The sequence below is a fragment of the Myxine glutinosa genome, chromosome 10, assembly GCF_964187855.1.
Source record: "Myxine glutinosa chromosome 10, kmMyxGlut1.1, whole genome shotgun sequence".
NCBI classification, from domain to species: Eukaryota; Metazoa; Chordata; class Myxini; order Myxiniformes; family Myxinidae; genus Myxine; species Myxine glutinosa.
The window spans coordinates 123904374-123924361 of record NC_136270.1 but is presented as its reverse complement, the minus strand read 5'-3'; the positions used below and the strand labels follow the sequence as shown (position 1 = coordinate 123924361).

The window sequence follows — 19988 nt, the reverse complement described above, 5'->3', positions numbered from 1 at the left end:
CGATTTTCCATCATGCCATGCGTAATACATGTGGGATTTTCCATCATGCCATGCATAATACATGTAGGATTGTCCATCATGCCATGCATAATACATGTGGGATTTTCCATCATGCCATGCATAATACATGTGGGATTGTCCATCATGCCATGCATAATACAGGTGGGATTTTCCATCATGCCATGCATAATACATGTGGGATTGTCCATCATGCCATGCATAATAAATGTGGGATTTTCCATCATGCCATGCATAATACATGTGGGATTGTCCATCATGCCATGCATAATACATGTGGGATTGTCCATCATGCCATGCATAATACATGTGGGATTTTCCATCATGCCATGCATAATACATGTGGGATTGTCCATCATGCCATGCATAATACATGTGGGATATTCCATCATGCCATGCATAATACATGTGGGATTTTCCATCATGCCATGCATAATACATAACCTTGTTCTTTTCGATATTATGATTGTTGTTATGGAGTCTTTAATCGGCACCCAGGCATCGATCGGACAGACCCTTTTTTTCTTCTTTTTTTTTTGGATACAAGATCGAGGCTCTTTTAAGGGCGAGCATATCAAACACATATTAGCACATGAAACACAAAAAAACATAAACGGACACGTAAAACAATAAGGGGAGGGGGACACAAGATGGGGAGAGAGAGGGAAGCATACAAGCATAACAGTAGAGAACAGGGACATCGGGAGATCTGTAGAAGGAAGAGGGCTGGAGGAATGGAAGGGCTACACGGTACAAAACAAATGGACACTACAAGGAATTTCAGGAATGAAGTTGGGGATTACAAGATGTGGATTTGGGGTGTATCAATGGGGGTAGAAAAGATCAAGGTTTTGGATGGGGGAAGATAAGAGATGGTGGTGAACAGCTGTTTTAAAGACCTGGAGGGAGGAGTGGGATTGAAGAGAGTGGGGGAGTTTGTTCCAGAGGCGGGAGAAAAGAGGAATGAAAGTGAAGGTGAGCAGAGATTCTTGATTTTGGCAGTTTAACCATAAGAGGGTTGCAGGCAGATCTTGTGTTACTTGTAAGAATATTTTGGAGACAGAGCACAGATAGAGCTGGGGGAGCAAGGCCAGAGAGGAGTCGGTAGAAGACAGAAAGACCACCAACCTGCCTGCGGTGAGTAAGTGAAAGGCCCTCAGAATCAGCTTCATCGCGGGAGATTCCAAAGATTCTGAAAGCTTTGGTTTCAACAGCGTGAAGACGAGCTAGGTGTGAGGCAGGAGCACCAGCCCAGAGGGGAGAACAGTATTCCATTGAGCTGCGGATGAAAGCCTTGTATGTGGTGAGGAGCTCAGGTGTGCCAAGGAAGGACTTCGCACGACGGAGGATGCCCATGCCCAGTCGGCGACTGGCTTTGGAGGCCAGATTTGAAATGTGGTTTTCCCAGGAAAGGTAATGGCAGATAGTGAGACCCAAAATCTTGAGTGACAGAACTTCTTGGAGAGGATTGTTGAGAAAGTAGATGGGAGGGTTGTCCAGTCGTTCTTTTCGGAGAGACAGTAAGAGTGGGAGATTTGTCAGGATTGAAAGACGTGTTCCACTTGTTTGACCAGTCTGTGATTTTGTCCAGGTCTGCAGAGAGAGGAGGCTGCAGACTGCCGATCTGAGGAATGAGGAATGGAGCGGCAGAGAGTGGAGTCATCAGCAAGGAGATAGAGAGGATTTTCAAGAGAGTCAGAGAGATCATTGATGAAGACCAGAAAAAGCACAGGGCCCAGAACACTGCCTTGGGGAACTCCAACCTGAACAGGAAGGGGAGATGAGGGAAACCCATTCAGGGCCACACCTTGACTATGACTAGAGAGGAAGTCCGGAGTGTTTTCCAGAGATCCATCAGATCAATAAGCAGGGGTGTTGTTGCGTTTGATCTGCTATGTAATGACGATTATCTCAATGGTTGATGTTCTGGGATAGATAGGACAGTTCAAATTGGTCTGATGGCACTGCCAACACTCCAACATTCTTCGATGTATTTTCTTTTTCCTCTTTAGGGTTACTGCAACCTTGGAGATGTATTTTGCTGTATGGCCCCGCTGGCACAGGTACGTACAGGAAAAACCATAGTGCAACACCAATTTTTTGGATTTGCTGAGTTTTGTGCCCTAAACCAGATACAATGTGTTTTTTCTTGCTTGTGCATATGTATGTAAGTATGATACCTTATTTGTAAATGTAGAGAATGATGCTTATGGTGGAGCTGAATACAAATTGAAAGATTAATTTAAAAAAAAAATTTCAGTGGAGAATAGGCAGATAGATATATGATGAATGGTGAACAAAATGAGTGGGAGCAGAGAAGATCGATAGTAGAGCTTCAGTGGAAAGGGTTAGTGAAAACAGAAAAGACTAGAATAGCAGTTAGAGCGCATACCTCCACCAGGCTGAACAGTTTACATTTTGTATCCCACTGATAGGTCGGATCACATTTTGTATCCCACTGATAGGTCGGATCACATTTTGTATCCCACTGATAGGTCGGATCACATTTTGTATCCCACTGATAGGTCGGATCACATTTTGTATCCCACTGATAAGCCGGATCACATTTTGTATGCCACTGATAAGCCGGATCACATTTTGTATCCCACTGATAGGTCGAATCACATTTTGTATCCCACTGATAGGTCGGATCACATTTTGTATCCCACTGATAGGTCGGATCACATTTTGTATCCCACTGATAGGTCGGATCACATTTTGTATCCCACTGATAGGTCGGATCACATTTTGTATCCCACTGATAAGCCGGATCACATTTTGTATCCCACTGATAGGTCGGATCACATTTTGTATCCCACTGATAGGTCGGATCACATTTTGTATCCTTCTGATAGGTCGGATCACATTTTGTATCCCACTGATAGGTCGGATCACATTTTGTATCCCACTGATAGGTCGGATCACATTTTGTATCCCACTGATAAGCCGGATCACATTTTGTATCCCACTGATAGGTCGGATCACATTTTGTATCCCACTGATAGGTCGGATCACATTTTGTATCCTTCTGATAGGTCGGATCACATTTTGTATCCCACTGATAGGTCGGATCACATTTTGTATCCCACTGATAGGTCGGATCACATTTTGTATCCCACTGATAGGTCGGATCACATTTTGTGTCCCACTGATTGGTCGGATCACATTTTGTATCCCACTGATAGGTCGGATCACATTTTGTATCCCACTGATAGGTCAGATCACATTTTGTATCCCACTGACAGGTCGGATCACATTTTGTATCCCACTGATGAGCCGGATCACATTTTGTATCCCACTGATAAGCCGGATCAAATTTTGTATCCCACTGACAGGTCGGATCGTATTTTGTATCCAACTGATAGGTCGGATCACATTTTGTATCCCACTGATAGGTCGGATCACATTTTGTATCCCACTGATAGGTCGGATCACATTTTGTATCCCACTGATAGGTCAGATCACATTTTGTATCCCACTGACAGGTCGGATCACATTTTGTATCCCACTGATGAGCCGGATCACATTTTGTATCCCACTGATAAGCCGGATCACATTTTGTATCCCACTGACAGGTCGGATCGTATTTTGTATCCAACTGATAGGTCGGATCACATTTTGTATCCCACTGATAGGTCGGATCACATTTTGTATCCCACTGATAGGTCGGATCACATTTTGTATCCCTCTGATAAGCCGGATCTGATTCCCCACTTAAACCAAAATCCAATCGGCTTGTTCTTGTCACACAACCGACTTATCCACCTCGTTTTGTCATAACTCGTCCAGAAGCTTTTGAAATATCGTGCTATATGTCGTTGTTGGGCCGATCCCTCAATGGTGAAGAATCACTTTAAAATTATAGTATCCAGATCCAGATCTTCACCAAAATGTAATCATTCGTCCTTGTCAAACACCCAACGTGCCCACAAGGTTTCGTCCAAATCCGTCCATAATGTTTTGAGATATCCTGCTCACAGACAAACAGACAGGGATGAAAACATAACCTCCATCCAGCTTCAGTGGCCGAGGTAATAATGGGTAAGTTTTGGGGATGGTGATATTCCACATTGAGGGAATTGTTTGTAGTGGTTATAAACATGATGGTGATTTCACAGTTAGAAGAACAGAGGGGGATGGGAGTTAAGAGGGAGGGCAGGGTGTGGTAGAGGGGTTTTGTAGACCACATATTAAGCTGTATAAGATCAAGAGGTTGTCCATTCGTTTGTGGTGAAGGAATATTAATCCCTCAATTTGTGTTTTGGTGGTAACATTGTTTGGTAACGATCAGTAATGGTAACATTGTTTGGAATTTTCACTTTCAAACCATCCAGGAACAATAATTAGGATGCAGAAGCGCCAGTCCCCGGCGATGAGTAATACAGCGTTTAATTTGGTACAAATTACTAGAAGGCCATAACAGGTGCAATGGCAGGACTTGGCTTAGCAAAGTGTACCCATTCTGTGTCTAACATTTGTGACCATTAGTGGACCAAATTTTCATTGGTCTTCACTGCTTTGTAGCATGGCCATTCTTCACGGCCAAGTGAGGCAGCTTAGCAAAATGAAGGGGACATTCCGGACAAAAGCACCAACTTTTTTCTCACACTTTATTAGCTCACATTCTTCAGTTTTTTTATTGGAGCTAAAAAATATGACAAGGATGGAGCTTCTATTTTGCTTGTTGAATTATTGACCCTAAAAATGTACCTAAGTATTCCAAAAAAAGAAAAAAACAGCTTTATTATTGAATTTACAATAAAGTGACGGGAAAGGAAAATGTTTGCAATGATCAAGCTTAAAATTTTAGTAGAAATAACTTTTTTTGCCAGATCCAAGTTGTGGGTCCAAAAATATATAGAGTAAAAATAAAAAACCAAAAAATAAACAAATGTGCTTGGATTGAATTTGACTGCACCAACGCCTCCTGAGTCTGTGGAATGTTCTCCATCGTTTTGCTCTTTTTGCAGAACAACTCTCTCCATACCTAATTCTCAGATTCCAGAGTTCTGGTCTTGTTATAGACAATGACTGTAAAGTGTTGGGGTCCATGGTCAGTAGGGTGTGTGAATTTGCGGCCATGTAGTTGAATGCCTGGGTGATCTGAGGGTAGGAATTCCAGGCTTCCCATGTTGACGTCTTCCCCTTTTTATATAATGCTGAGGTTGTGGCACACCCTGTGGAACAGGGGAAGGGCTGTGGACTTGTCTTTGCCCAGAGCATGGCAGATGGCATTGTTGTGTAGGTATATGAAGTTCTCACCAGTGCTAAAAGCAACCCAGATGTCTGCAAGTGGATATTTGGCGACATATCCACTTGCAGACATCTGGGTTGCTTTTAGGTGGGCTCTCCAGGTCCCGTAGGTGTACGGGAATCCACTTGGCATAGTTTTGATGGTCAAGGGAAAATAACCAACCAAAGCATTCAGCGATTCCACATACAGGAGCAAGTCTCGTTCTCAGTGGGCCCACATGAAAATCAGACCAGGTATTTCTATCTTGAGGATGGTATTCCAATACTGAAATGTTGGGCACTTGTTGATCATATCTTGCCTCCACGTTTCTTTGGCCCTTTCATCATGCGGTCCTTCAGTCCTAGTGTGTGTGAAGGCATCCTGCTGGAGTTTTGCCAGGACCAGAGTCCACTTGGTGGACATATCTAGTCCGGGTGAGGTGGGATGCCTTGACGAGGGAGTCAGCTATTTGAGAGGAGGCGATGCCTGCTTGGGTCAGTGCAGTGGTCCACTCGGAGGCCTTCAAGTAGTCGGAGGCCCTAATGTTTTCGACATTGCCATTTCAATATGCAGACCACTGAACATGATTACGTACTTGTCCTCACCATGTTTGAGGCCAGTTCCACTGAATAAACTTGGCCAGTGCATACAGTGGGGCATCTAAAGTAATCACTAGAATCTGTCCAGGATTCAGGAACTGAGTGCAGGCTTTGTACTGAACAGTCATACTGTAGCGGTTACCGCTGGATGCACACAATCGCCTTGCACCGGCCAGAACACGGCCAGACGCGCCTCTCCCGGGCATGCCCGGACTCACTGTTCCCGGGCACGCCCGAACCTCCCGGGCACGCCCGGTCTCGTCTTCCCCGGGCATGCCCGCTCTCGCCTTTCCAGGGCTCGCCCAGAGCGTCCGGCATGCCCGCTATCGCCTTTCCAGGGCTCGCCCAGAGCGTCCGGGCATGCCCACTATCGCCTTTCCAGGGCTCGCCCAGAGCGTCCGGGCATGCCCGCTATCGCCTTTCCAGTGCTCGTCCAGAGCGCCCGGGCACGCCCAGCCTCGACTTGCCAGGCCGCAGCCAAACACGCCCGGGCAGGTCCAGACTCGCCTTTCCAAGGCTCGCCCTTGATACCCGGGCATGCCCGGTATAGCTTTTGCCGGGCAAACTTCCCGACATAAATGTGTATATATATTGCCGCCCGATAAACGGGCTTTTCAGAGTACCCGAGTGTGATACATTTATTAAACCTACTCGGACGAATTTCCATCTTTGGTCACGTCAATTCTTTCAACTCGCGTTGGAGCCCAGCTCCTTCATTGGTGACCTACCGACATGGATACGGCAGTGACGCTTAAACTGCCTACCTTCTGGGAGGCTCACGCGGCTGTTTGGTTCGCTCAGGCGGACTCTCAGTTCGCCCTGCGAGGCATCACCGCGGACGACACCCGCTTCCACCATGTTGTGGCGGCGCTCGGTTCCGCCACCGCGGCCCGCGCCTTGAGCCTCCTCCAGCACCCGCCGGCTGCTGACAAATACGACGCGCTGAAGACACTCCTCCTCGACGCTTTCGCCCTCTCACCGGCAGCACGCGCACGGCGCCTGCTTGACCTGCCCGAGCTCGGCAACACGCGCCCGTCCGAGCGCATGGACTATATGCTCTCGTTGCTCGGTGAGCACTCTCCGGATTTTCTGTTCCGCGAGCTGTTCCTTCGCCAGCTGCCTCACCCGGTACGCCTCGCCCTGGCTGGCACGTTGATCACGGATTCCCGCGCCCTCGCCAGGGAAGCCGATAAGATCTCCTCGGCGGGCCAGCACATCGGCGCGGTTACCTGGAGCCTGCCGCCGTCCGAGGCGACGCCCACGACGCCCGAGCGCCCTGCGCGGTTGGAGGCCGAACTGCCGGTGCAACTGGCGGCCGCCCCGCTGCACCGCCCGCTTCCGACACGACGGCCGGGGCCTCCACCTGACCGGGCGTGGTGTTATTACCACGCCAGGTTCGGACACAAGGCTCGGACGTGCCGGCCCCCGTGCACTTTCGGCAGGTCGGGAAACGGCCGGGCCGGCGTTCATTCCCATCCATGAGCGCCGGCCACTCGGGCAACTTGCTGTTTATTCGGGACAAAGCGTCTGGGCGGCGTTTCCTGTGCGACACCGGCGCCCAACTGAGCGTCATACCCGCCTCCGAGCAGGATAGGCTGGACGCAGTTTGCGGCCCCTCTTTGGTCGCTGCTAATGGCTCGGCCATACGCACTTTCGGCCCACGCGTCGTCACCCTCTGCTTCGGCAGCCAGCGCTTTCAATGGACTTTTGTTACCGCCAGCGTCCCCGTGGCTTTGCTGGGCGCCGACTTCCTCTGCGCACACGGGCTGCTGGTCGACGTCAAATGACGTCGCCTTGTCCACGCCGAGACCTTCAGCTCCCTGGCGTGCACAATGAGCAGCTCCGCGCCGACCGAACTGGCGTGCGCCCTCCCGGCAACGAACGAGTTCGCTCGCCTGCTCGTGGAATTCCCGGCCCTCACGCGGCCGACGTTTTCGGCCGTCGCGGTGCGGCACGGGATCGAGCACCACATACCCACTACGGGCCCGCCGGTCTACGCCAGGGCCCGCCGCCTCGACCCAGCCAAGCTCGCCGTGGCGAAGGCCGAATTCGACTCGTTGGAGCACCTCGGCATCGTGCGGCGCTCCGATAGCGCGTGGGCCTCGCCACTGCACATCGTGCCAAAGCCGGGGGGTGGATGGCGCCCGTGTGGCGACTACCGCCATCTCAATGACGCTACCACCCCCGACAGGTACCCGATCCCGCATATTCAGGACTTTTCCGCCCGTTTGGCGGGACGGGTCATCTTTTCGAAAATTGACCTGATACGGGGCTACCACCAGGTACCTGTCCGGGCGGCCGACGTCCCGAAGATGGCCGTCATCACGCCGTTCGGCCTGTTCGAATTTTTGCGGATGCCGTTTGGCCTCAAGAACGCGGCCCAGGCGTTCCAGCGCTTGATAGACGGCGTGCTGCGCGACCTGCCGTTTCTTTTCGTCTATCTGTACGACATCCTCGTCGCCAGCACGTCCCGTGCCGAGCACCTCCTCCACCTCCGAACACTGTTCGGTCGCCTCAGCGAGCACGGCTTAATTGTCAACCCGGTCAAATGCCACTTCGGCACGACGAGCGTTGACTTTTTGGGCCACCGCATCACCAAGACCGGGGCCGTGCCGCTGCCGACCAAGGTCGAGGCCATCACCACGTTCCCGCGTCCCCGTTCCATCAAGGCCCTCCAAGAGTTCATCGGCATGGTGAATTTTTATCACCGATTCGTGCCCCGCGCTGCTCAGCTCATGCGGCCCCTTTACGAGGCCCTCCGGGGCAAGCCGGCCAAGCATGACATTGTTTGGTCCGCGGCCATGGACGCGGCCTTCGCCAGCGCCAAACGGGCCCTCGCCGACGCAACGCTGCTGGCTCACCCGGTGCTCAACGCGCCCATCGCCCTCACTACGGACGCCTCCAACTACGCGGTGGGCGCCGTCCATGAGCAATGGGTGGACGGGGTTTGGCAGCCACTCGCTTTTTTCAGCCGGCAACTCCGGCCGAACGAGTTAAACTACAGCACGTTCGACCGCGAGCTGCTCGGGCTATTCCTGGCCGTTCGCCATTTCCGACACCTCCTGGAGGGCCGCCCGTTCACGGCTTTCGTCGACCACAAGCCGTTGGTCTACGCAATGGCTAAGGTCACGGAGCCGTGGTCGGCCCGCCAGCAGCGCCACCTCTCCGCCGTGTCGTAGTTCACCACGGACATCCAGCACGTCGCCGGCAAAGACAACGCCGTGGCCGACTGCCTTTCGCGGGCCAGCGCGAACGCGGTCCACCTCGGCGTGGACTTCGCGCTCATGGCGGCCGACCAGACCACCGACGCCTCGGTGCAGGCACTCCGCGTGGCGGACACGGGCCTCCGCCTGGCCGACATCCCCTTCGCGGGCACCGTCCTGCTCTGCGACGTCTCCCAGGGCCAGCCTCGCCCCATCGTGCCCGTTTCCTGGCAGCGCCGCATCTTCGCCTCCATCCACGGCCTTTCTCACCCGGGCCAGAAAGCTTCTCAGAAGCTGGTGTCGGCGCGTTTCGTCTGGCACGGCCTTCGACGAAACATCCGCGACTGGGCCAATGCCTGCACGGACTGCCAGCGAGCCAAGGTCCACCGCCACACCCAGGCCCCGCTGGCACCTTTCGCCGTGCCTAAACGGCGTTTCGACCACATCCACGTGGACCTGGTGGGTCCCCTGCCCCCCTCGCGGGGGTTCACCCACCTGCTCACCATGGTGGACAGGACCACCAGGTGGCCGGAGGCCGTGCCCCTCACCTCCACCACCACCGCCGACGTGGCGCAGGCGTTCATCGCCACCTGGGTCGCGCGCTTCGGCGCACCAGCGGACATCTCGTCTGACCACAGTTCACGTCTGAGCTTTGGGGCGCGGTCGCCCGTTCGTTGGGGGTCACGCTGCACCGCACCACGGCCTACCACCCCCAAGCCAATGGGTTGTGCGAGCGGTTTCACCGCTCCATGAAGGCCGCACTCATGGCCGGCCTTCAGGACGACGGTGGGGCCGACCGGCTGCCGTGGGTCCTTTTGGGCCTTCGCACGGCCCCCAAGGAAGACCTCCAGGCGTCCGCCGCCGAGCTCGTCTACGGCCAGCCGCTCCGCGTCCCGGGCGAATTCGTGCCCGACGCTACCAGTCCCTGGTCCGCCGCTCGCCAGCGCTCGGACCTCCAGGAGGCCGCCCGACGATTTGCCGACGTCCCGCCACGGTGGCCCCCAGTCCTACGTCCCCCCGGCGCTTCGCACAGCGGAGTACGTCTTTGTGCGTCATGACGCGCACCGGGGGCCACTCCGGCCGCCGTACGATGGGCCCTTCCGGCTCCTGCGATGGGGCGACAAGTCTTTCATCGTCGACTTCGGCGGCCGGCCGGACCGGATTTCTGTGGACCGCCTCAAACCGGCGCACATGGACGTCGACCGACCACCACGGTTGGCCCTTCCTCCGCGGCGAGGCCGCCCCCCGTCCACAGTTCCCCCCGCTCGACCACCCACCACCACGTCGGACCCCTCCCCACGACCCTCCAGGGGTCGCTTCGGCCGGGTCATCCGGACCCCCCTTAAATTGACCCTGCCGGTGCAGGTCGATTCTGGAGGGGCGTGTGTAGCGGTTACCGCTGGATGCACACAATCGCCTTGCACCTGCCAGAACACGGCCAGACGCGCCTCTCCCGGGCATGCCCGGACTCACTGTTCCCGGGCACGCCCGAACCTCCCGGGCACGCCCGGTCTCGTCTTTCCCGGGCATGCCCGCTCTCGCCTTTCCAGGGCTCGCCCAGAGCGTCCGGGCATGCCCGCTATCGCCTTTCCAGGGCTCGCCCAGAGCGTCCGGGCATGCCCGCTATCGCCTTTCCAGGGCTCGCCCAGAGCGTCCGGGCATGCCCACTATCGCCTTTCCAGGGCTCGCCCAGAGCGTCTGGGCATGCCCGCTATCACCTTTCCAGTGCTCGTCCAGAGCGCCCGGGCACGTCCAGCCTCGACTTGCCAGGCCGCAGCCAAACACACCCGGGCAGGTCCAGACTCGCCTTTCCAAGGCTCGCCCTTGATACCCGGCATGCCCGGTATAGCTTTTGCCGGGCAAACTTCCCGACATAAATGTGTATATATATTGCCGCCAGATAAACGGGCTTTTCAGAGTACCCGAGTGTGATACATTTATTAAACCTACTCGGACGAATTTCCATCTTTGGTCGCGTCAATTCTTTCAACTCGCGTTGGAGCCCAGCTCCTTCAATACCATACTTGATCATGACAGCTGAAGCAGCCTTTTCATAGAACAGTGGCAAGAGTTGTGTGAGAGCGGGTTGTGAGTCATCAGATATGTGGTGCTGATGACTGACATGGTAGGCTGACCAGGCCACAGCATCTCCCTTGGTTATCTCCTTCTTCTCAATCAGCTTGATAACATGCTCCAGCCAACATTTCTCTTTCTCACTTTCCCCCTCCAGACGTCCATCCATAGCTTTAACAGCATTGGATGTCTTGGGCACAGCCACACTTTGTGTCTCGACTGCATCAGTGGGTACAATGGTGAAGCTGTCAGACAATAAATGCTTCTTCTTTGTTTCTTTAGAGGGCAGCCATATGCTATCCTGAATGTGTCCCATATTGCACTTGGTCAGGAACTGAAAGAGGCTGATGCCTGTACCGAGTGTACTGTGGAATGAGCCTTTGGTTGTGGTGCTTGATGGGTTGTGATCCAAGTTGTGACCGACGGTAAAGAGGCCTTTGCGTAGCTGGGCAGTACTCACAAAACCTTTGGCCTTGATGTTCTCACAGACTCGCAGTAGCCAGATGATCCTCAAGTTTAAGTACAAGATCATCACTTACACTCAAACCCAATGTGTTATCAACTTATAGGACCTGGTTTATGTGTGAACATTTAGTCCAAGGTCGAGGGGCAAGGGTTGTGAATGCTCCAACAAATGCCGAGACCTGGCAGTTACAGGAGCCACTCCATTCATGGCAGTTGGAGTCATCTTCTTTCAGTTAAACAGAATAATTTGCGAGACCAGGAGGCATGCCTGGGAGTCTGCAGAATCCTGGTCCTTGAGGTCGGCTCCATTCAGAAGCATGCTTACCAGGGATTTCAGAGTTGCGCGTGGGGACTGAATACTGCTGGCATCCAGATGGGAATGAAGCATCAAAGTTGAACCCTTCAGAACGAAAAGTATCGTCATGCACAATTCTGACAGCTTTCGCCAGAATCACTGCATCCCCATCATTGGCTGACTTCAAAGTGTCTTTGAGCAGTTCCTGCATGCCGTGTTTGAAGACAAGTAAGACATTCTTGCCATCACTTTGCTTTTGTGCTTGTGGAAAGTACATCAGAACTTGTTCCTTGAAACAAAGCTTGTTGATCTCTCTGCCAATACCAATGTCGGCCAGGCGATTTTCATAGAGCTGAGGCAGCGAAGAGAACTTGAAATAGAAGGTTCCATCCTCTACGGAGTTTTCAACATGTGTGATGAGCTCGACAAAAGCTCTGGATTTCTGTTTCTTCTCTTCCACGACAGTCTCAGAGTAGTCTTGGCTTCTCCTCAGAAAGGAACAATGGAGATTTCGCAGTCCAGTCAAGCAAGCAAAATGATACTTCGAATTAATGGAAGTAAAGCTATTTTCTGCAGATCTGCGGCAATGGTTTTGATGTTGCTGTCTGCCTGAAGAGTTGCAAAGCCATGGAGTTGCCCGTCACATTTGTTGCAGAATCTGCACGTGTCATTCTCCACGGGCATGTGGCATTGGCGTCATTTGGCTGCAGCATCACTCTCAGTACTAGCGGCTCTCCCGGAACCAAGGAGCTTTCAAAAGACCTCCGGGATAAAGTTGTGGAAAGGCACAGGTCAGGGATGGGTATAAAAATATTTCAAAGGCCTTGAATATATATCCCTTAAAGTACAGTTAAAACGATCATTAAGAAGTGAAAGGTGTATGGTACTACCAAGACCCTGCCTAGATCAGGCCTTCCCTCCAAACTGGATGACCAAGCAAGGAGGAGACTGATCAGAGAGGCCAATTGCAACTTTGAAAGAGCTACAGGCCTTTATGGCAAAGACTGATAACTGTGTGTATGTGATAACAATATCCCAAGCACTCCACAACTCTGGCCTGTACAATAGGGTGGCAAGAAGGAAGCCATTACTCAAAAAAGCCCACCTTGAGTCCTGTTTGAGGTATGCAATAAACCACTCTGGGCATTCTGAAGCCATGTGGCAAAATGTTTTGTGGTCTGACGAAACAAAGATGGAATGTTTTGGCCTAAATGCAAAACGTTACGTTTGGCACAAACCCACCACAGTACAGCAAATCGCCCAAAGAACACCATCCCTACTGTGAAGCATGGTGGTGGCAGCATCATGTTATGAGGATGTTTCTCATCAGCAGGGACTGGGGCACTTGAAGGATAGAAGGGAAAATGGATGGAGTAAAATACAGAAATGTCCTAGACCTAGAGGAATACCTGCTGCCCTCTGCAACAGAGCTGAAATTGGGACGGAAGTTTACCTTTCAGCATGACAACGACCCGAAGCACACAGCCAAAGCTACACTGGAGTGGCTAAGGAATAAAATGATAAATGTCCTTGAGTGGTCCAGTCAGAGCCCCGACCTAAATCTAAAGTGGATAACAATCTTCTTTGCTTCTTTTCGAGAATTATCTAGAATGATGGCGTTTGAGATTTGCTTGAGTTTGATGTCGTATTCCAGCTATTTGAGCAATTTATAATCTTTTCTAGGTACGCTAAAAGGATTGACCTAGTTCTGTCAATGTGATGAGAATTTTAGCATATATATTTAGCATATAGCAGAATTTTAGCGAGGGAGTAGAGTTTTTCAAGGATTTATTTTTTATTCTGCCGACCAAGTCGCCGGACGCCTTATGTTTTCGGGTTGTCCGTGCGTTGGTCCGTCTATGTGTCCGTGATAGGTTTTTATTGTCTCGATAACTTGAGAACGGCTGAAAGGATCTCAGTCAAACTTGGTTCAGGTATGTATAATGAGTTAAAGATGAACTGATTCTATTTTGGGGTCACAAGGTCAAAGGTCAGAGGTCATGTTGGGTAAAAATCCTGTTACCATGATACCTTGTGAACCAGTGATGGGATCTTGAAAAAAGTTTGTACAAATATGTATTATCATGCAAAGCTTAACAGACTTAATTTTTGGGGTCAAGAGGTCAAAGGTCAGAGGCTGTAATAGGTTTTTGTTACCTTGATAACTTAAGAATGGCTGAAGGGAACTAAGTCAAACTTGGTACAATTATGTATAATGATGGAAAGATTAATTGATTAGATTATGGAGTCAAGAGGTCAAAGGTCAGAGTCTGTAATAGGTCATTGTTACCCGATAACTTAACGGCTGAAGGGATGAAGTCAAACTTAGTACACATGTGTATAATGATGTAAAGACAAACGGATTAGATTGTGGGGTCAAAAGGTCAAAGGCCAGAAGTCCCCTTAGATAAAAATTCTGTTACTGCGCTAGCTTGTGAACCAGTGATGGGATTTAACCAAACTTGGTAAAAGTATATATTATGATGAAAAGATGAACTGATTGGATATCTGCATCAAAGGCCAGAGGTCATGTCAGGTAAAAATGTGATACTTGAGAACAGCTGAAGGGATTTAAATCAAACTTGGTACAAGTATGTATAATGATGTAATAATGTGTGGGGATGCATATATATGGGTCGACGTTGCGACGTCGAAGAGTACCGTTCTAGTTTGTATACAAAGTCAAGGTTCGTGGAAAAGCTAGAACACAGAATGATCAAGACAACAGAACAAGGAACAGTAGAAAGAGAAGGGGGTACACACCAACAGCATTGTTGAGGGACAAAATAGAGGGAGACTTTTACAAATAATGAGTGTGGGGAGGAATGCGAGGTAGAAGAGGACACATGATATTGTTGTGCGGACCCTTCGGTTAATACCAGGGCTCGCGGATGGACCAAACGGATTTAATTGGAGGCGACGACCAAACACGGATTTTACTATCAAACGCGGGAGGAAGAAGGAAAATGGGAGCTGTGGTAAAAGCGCTTACCTTCTGGTGAACCGACGGCAGCTGCGGGGAAATTAATGAACTCGACAACCAAGATTTCAAATGTACAAAAATAAAGATTTATTCCACGGAACCCGATAACAATAAACGCGACTGTAATCAAATAATGTAACTAAATTGGGATCCCACACACCAGACTTCAGAAACGAACAAGGGATGAATCAACGAAAATAACACGTGTATTTGTGGGTGTGGTGCGTCTTAACTCGTCTGCAGTCTTGCGTCCGTCGACGTCCCACACGGCCCCCTTCGTCCGCCTCCGAGCACCACCAGGCCTCGCTCCAAGCACCACGCGTCCAACGCAGGCTAGTGGCTCCACACGAGGTCGATCTCCACACACGATCGGTCTGCCAAGTCCCAGTCAGCTCTCCCAAGCGTTGGACGTGCCAGAGAGACAAAGGAACGTGCAAGAAGTAAGCGAACTCCACTCAACTCAAGAGAACTCCAGAGCCAAGCCAGCGAACTCAGGCTAGGACTGCACATAGAGTTTGGCACGCCCTTTCTATAACCTTGCGGCGGTGACGTATGCCTCGGCGCGCCACCCAATCAGTGCCCTCCACCGGTTCACAGGGCTGGAGCGTGGTCATAGCACGTAGCGTGTAGCGTGGTCATAGCACGTAGCGTGTAGCGTGGTCATAGCACGTAGCGTGTTACTCGAGGCCTAGCGGAGGTGTAGCTGGCTGCGGTCCATGCGGTGGTGCCCTGAACTGGCTTCCTGTCCGTTTTCTTCCAAAGTCTTGTCAGGGAAGGGAATTTAATTAATGCGTGCACTAAAGGGCCTAACTAACTGTCTACAGCTGTGCATTGCCATAAGGGACAAAGGTTTGATGACCAGGTGTGACATACAGGGGCTTTAACTTAATCCCTACACGATCTAACACTCAAACATCCTGGTATGATCACAAGCAGACATCTTAACCCACCAAACCGGACTAACAGAACTTATTACAAGTAGATTCCCTATCGCGACAGTCGAATACCTACCTATACAGATCTATCTGGCTCTAGATATTGCTTTACCCCCAGACATAATATGTACGAGATTAATACAGAAGCAGACTCTCAGGAAGGGAAAACTGGAAATTTAGAAAGAGATAGGCTTTTGTGGTGGGGTGGTTAGCATGGGTAGAAAATATCATGGTTTTAGATGAGGGATGATCTGAGATGGTGTCGTGAGGACCTGGAGGGATGAATGAGATGGAAGGGAATGTGTAGTTGGTTCCACAGGTGGGGAAAATAGAACGAATGAGTTTAGGTGAGCAGTGATTCTGGATTTAGGGAGTTTCACCAGAAGATGGTTGATGGTGGACCGTGTGTGCCCTGCAGAAACCTGGGGGTGGGGGAGGGGGCGGGGGAGGGATGAGGTTGGGAGTTGGGAGTCAAGGCATGGAAAGATCAGATGGTGCAAGACCAGAAAGGAGGGGGTAGAATAATTATTGTGACACTGTAGCGGCTGCCGCTGGGTTTTCACAATCGCCTTGCACCTATCAAGGACGCGGAGCGATCACCATGCCGGGCTCGTCCAGGACGCCCGGGCAGGCTCGCCCTCAACTTGCCAGGCCGCAGCCAGGACGCTGGGCCACGCCCCCTGGCGCCGGGCCTGGGCAAACGCTCCGGGATAATTGGTATATATATTGCTGCCCGATAAACGGGTTTCCAGTGTGCCTGAGTGTTTGATTTCATTAAAGCAACTCGGATGAATTCTAGCTTTTTGTCGCGTCCATTCTTCCGATCGACGTGGGAGCCCCAGCTCCTTCATTGGTGACCTATCGACATGGACACGGCAGTCGCCCTTAAACTGCCTACCTTCTGGGAGGCTCACGCGGCGGTTTGGTTCACGCAGGCGGAGTCCCTGTTCGCCCTGCGAGGCGTCACGGCCGACGACACCCGCTTCCACCATGTGGTAGCTGCGCTCGGGTCGGCTACCGCGGCCCGCGCCCTGAGCCTCCTCGAAAGCCCGCCAGCCGCTGACAAATACGGCGCGATTAAGAAGCTGCTCCTCGATGCTTTCGCCCTCCCATCGGCGGAACGCGCACGGCGCCTGCTCGAACTGCCTGAGCTCGGCGACACGCGCCCTTCCGAGCGAATGGACTACATGCTTTCACTGCTCGGCGAGCACTCTCCGGCATTCCTGTTCCGGGAGCTGTTCCTCTGTCAGCTGCCTAACCCGGTACGCCTCGCCCTGGCAAGCACGACGATCACAGATCCCCGGGCCCTTGCCAGAGAAGCCGACAAGATCTCCGCCGCAGGACAGCGCATCGCAGCGGCGACATGGGACCCACCGCCGTCCGACGCAACACCCATGGCGCCCGAGCACCCGGCACGGTCGACGGCCGAACTGCCGACGCAATTGGCGGCCGCTCTACCGAGCCGACCACCTCCAGCACGACGACCGAGGCCTCCACCTGACCAAGCGTGGTGTTACTATCATGCCAGGTTCGGACAGAAGGCCCGGACATGCCGACCCCCGTGCACCTTCGGCAGGCCGGGAAACGGCCGGGCCGGCGTTCATTACCAGCCATGAGCGCCGGCCACACGGGCAACTTACTGTTCATCACGGATAAAGCGTCCGGACGGCGCTTCCTGTGCGACACCGGCGCCCAACTGAGCGTCATACCCGCCTCCGACCAGGACAGGCAATCCGCGGTTTGCGGCCCCTCCTTGGTTGCGGCCAACGGATCGACTATCCGCACCTTCGGCCCGCGCAACGTCACCCTCTGCTTCGGCGGCCAACGCTTTGCTTGGACGTTTGTAACCGCCAACGTGCCCATGGCTCTGCTAGGCGCCGACTTCCTCTGCGCACACGGACTGCTGGTGGACGTCCAACGGCGTCGTTTAATCAACGCTGAAACCTTCAGCTCCCTGGTATGCACATTGAGCAGCTCCGCGCCGACCGAGCTGGCATGCACCGTCCCGGCGGCGAACGAGTTTGCTCGCCTGCTCACGGAGTTCCCGGCCCTCACGCGGCCGACGTTTTCGGCCGTCGCAGTACGGCATGGGATCGAGCACCACATACCAACCACGGGCCCGCCGGTCTACGCCAGGGCCCGCTGCCTCGACCCAGCCAAGCTCGCCTTAGCGAAGGCCGAATTCGACGCGTTGGAGCACCTCGGCAACGTGCGGCGCTCCGATAGCGCATGGGCCTCGCCACTGCACATCGTGCCAAAGCCGGGGGGTGGATGGCGCCCGTGTGGCGACTACCGCCGTCTCAATGACGCTACCACCCCCGACAGGTACCCGATCCTGCATATCCAAGACTTCTCCGCCCGTCTGGCGGGACGGGTCATTTTTTCGAAAATTGATCTCATACGGGGATATCACCAGGTACCTGTCAGGGCGGCCGACGTCCCTAAAACGGCAGTCATCACGCCGTTCGGCTTATTCGAATTCTTGCGGATGCCGTTTGGTCTCAAGAACGCGGCTCAGGCGTTCCAGCGCTTGATGGACGGCGTGCTGCGTGACCTGCCGTTCCTTTTCGTTTACCTGGACGACATCCTCGTCGCCAGCACGTCCCGGGCCGAGCACCTCCTCCACCTCCGAACACTGTTCGGGCGCCTCAGCGAGCACGGCCTCATCGTCAACCCGGCCAAATGCCACTTCGGCACGACGGCCGTTGATTTTTTGGGCCACCACATCACCAAGAACGGGGCCGTGCCGCTGCCAACCAAGGTCGAGGCCATCACCACGTTCCCGCGTCCCCGCACCATAAAGGCCCTGCAGGAATTCCTGGGAATGGTGAATTTTTATCACCGCTTCGTGCCCCGCGCTGCTCAACTCATGCGGCCCCTCTACGAAGCCCTCCGGGGCAAGCCGGCCAAGCACGACATCGCCTGGTCCGCAGCAATGGATGCGGCCTTCCAACGCTCAAAGCGGGCCCTCGCCGACGCAACACTGCTCGCTCACCCGGTGCTCAACGCTCCCATCGCCCTCACCACGGATGCCTCCGACTACGCGGTGGGCGCCGTACATGAGCAATGGGTGAACGGGGTTTGGCAGCCACTCGCTTTTTTCAGCCGGCAGCTCCGGCCGAACGAGCTCAAATACAGCACGTTTGACCGGGAGCTCCTCGGTCTACACCTGGCCGTCCGCCATTTCCGCCACCTCCTGGAGGGCCGACCTTTCACGGCGTTCGTCGACCACAAGCCGTTGGTTTACGCCATGGCCAAGGTCACGGAGCCATGGTCGGCCCGCCAACAGCGCCACCTCTCCGCCGTGTCGGAGTTTACCACGGACATCCGGCACGTCGCCGGCAAAAACAACGCCGTGGCCGACTGTCTTTCCCAGGCCAGCGCGAACGCGGTCCACCTGGGCGTGGATTTTGCGCTTATGGCGGCGGACCAAACCACCGACACCACGGTGCAAGCCCTCCGGGCGGCGGACACGGGCCTCCGCCTGGCCGACATCCCCTGCGCGGACACTGTCCTGCTCTGCGACGTCTCCCAAGGCCAGCCTCGCCCCATCGTGCCCGTCACCTGGCAACGCCGCATCTTCGCCTCCCTCCACGGCCTTTCCCACCCGGGCCGGAAAGCTTCCCAGAAGCTGGTGTCGGCGCGTTTCGTCTGGCACGGCCTTCGTCGGGACGTCCGCGATTGGACCAGCACCTGCACGGCCTGCCAACGGGCCAAGGTCCACCGACACACCCAGGCCCCGCTGGCACCTTTCACCGTGCCCGAACGACGTTTCGACCACGTCAACGTGGATCTGGTGGGCCCCCTCCCCCCGTCACGGGGGTTCACACACCTGCTCACCATGGTGGACAGGACCACCAGGTGGCCGGAGGCCGTTCCCCTCGTCTCCACCACCACCGCCGACGTGGCGCAGGCTTTCATCGCCACCTGGGTCGCCCGCTTCGGCGCACCGGCGGACATCTCGTCAGACCGCGGACCACAGTTCACCTCCGAGCTGTGGGGCGCGGTCGCCCGCAACCTGGGGGTCAAGCTCCACCGTACTACGGCCTACCACCCCCAAGCAAACGGGTTGTGCGAGCGATTCCACCGCTCCATGAAGGCCGCGCTCATGGCCGGCCTTCAAGACGGCGGTTGGGCCGACCGGCTGCCGTGGGTCCTTTTGGGCCTTCGCACAGCCCCCAAGG

At 53.6% G+C, this 19988-nt stretch overlaps 1 protein-coding gene across 4 annotated transcripts in view; it reads left to right on the top strand.

Moving 5' to 3' along the window:
* The window catches only part of LOC137433794 (vacuolar protein sorting-associated protein 4B-like), a 72408-nt gene that overhangs the window by 32084 nt on the left and 20336 nt on the right, over positions 1-19988 (top strand). For all 4 annotated transcript variants that reach the window (XR_013624804.1, XR_010985740.2, XM_078786052.1 and 1 more), the window contains one exon: positions 2031-2081. Coding sequence is in view for 2 of the 4 variants with exons in the window: in XM_078786052.1 (XP_078642178.1) it covers positions 2031-2081 (51 nt within the window). In the remaining 2 variants the exon portion in view is untranslated. The remainder of the gene's footprint in view (positions 1-2030; positions 2082-19988) is intronic.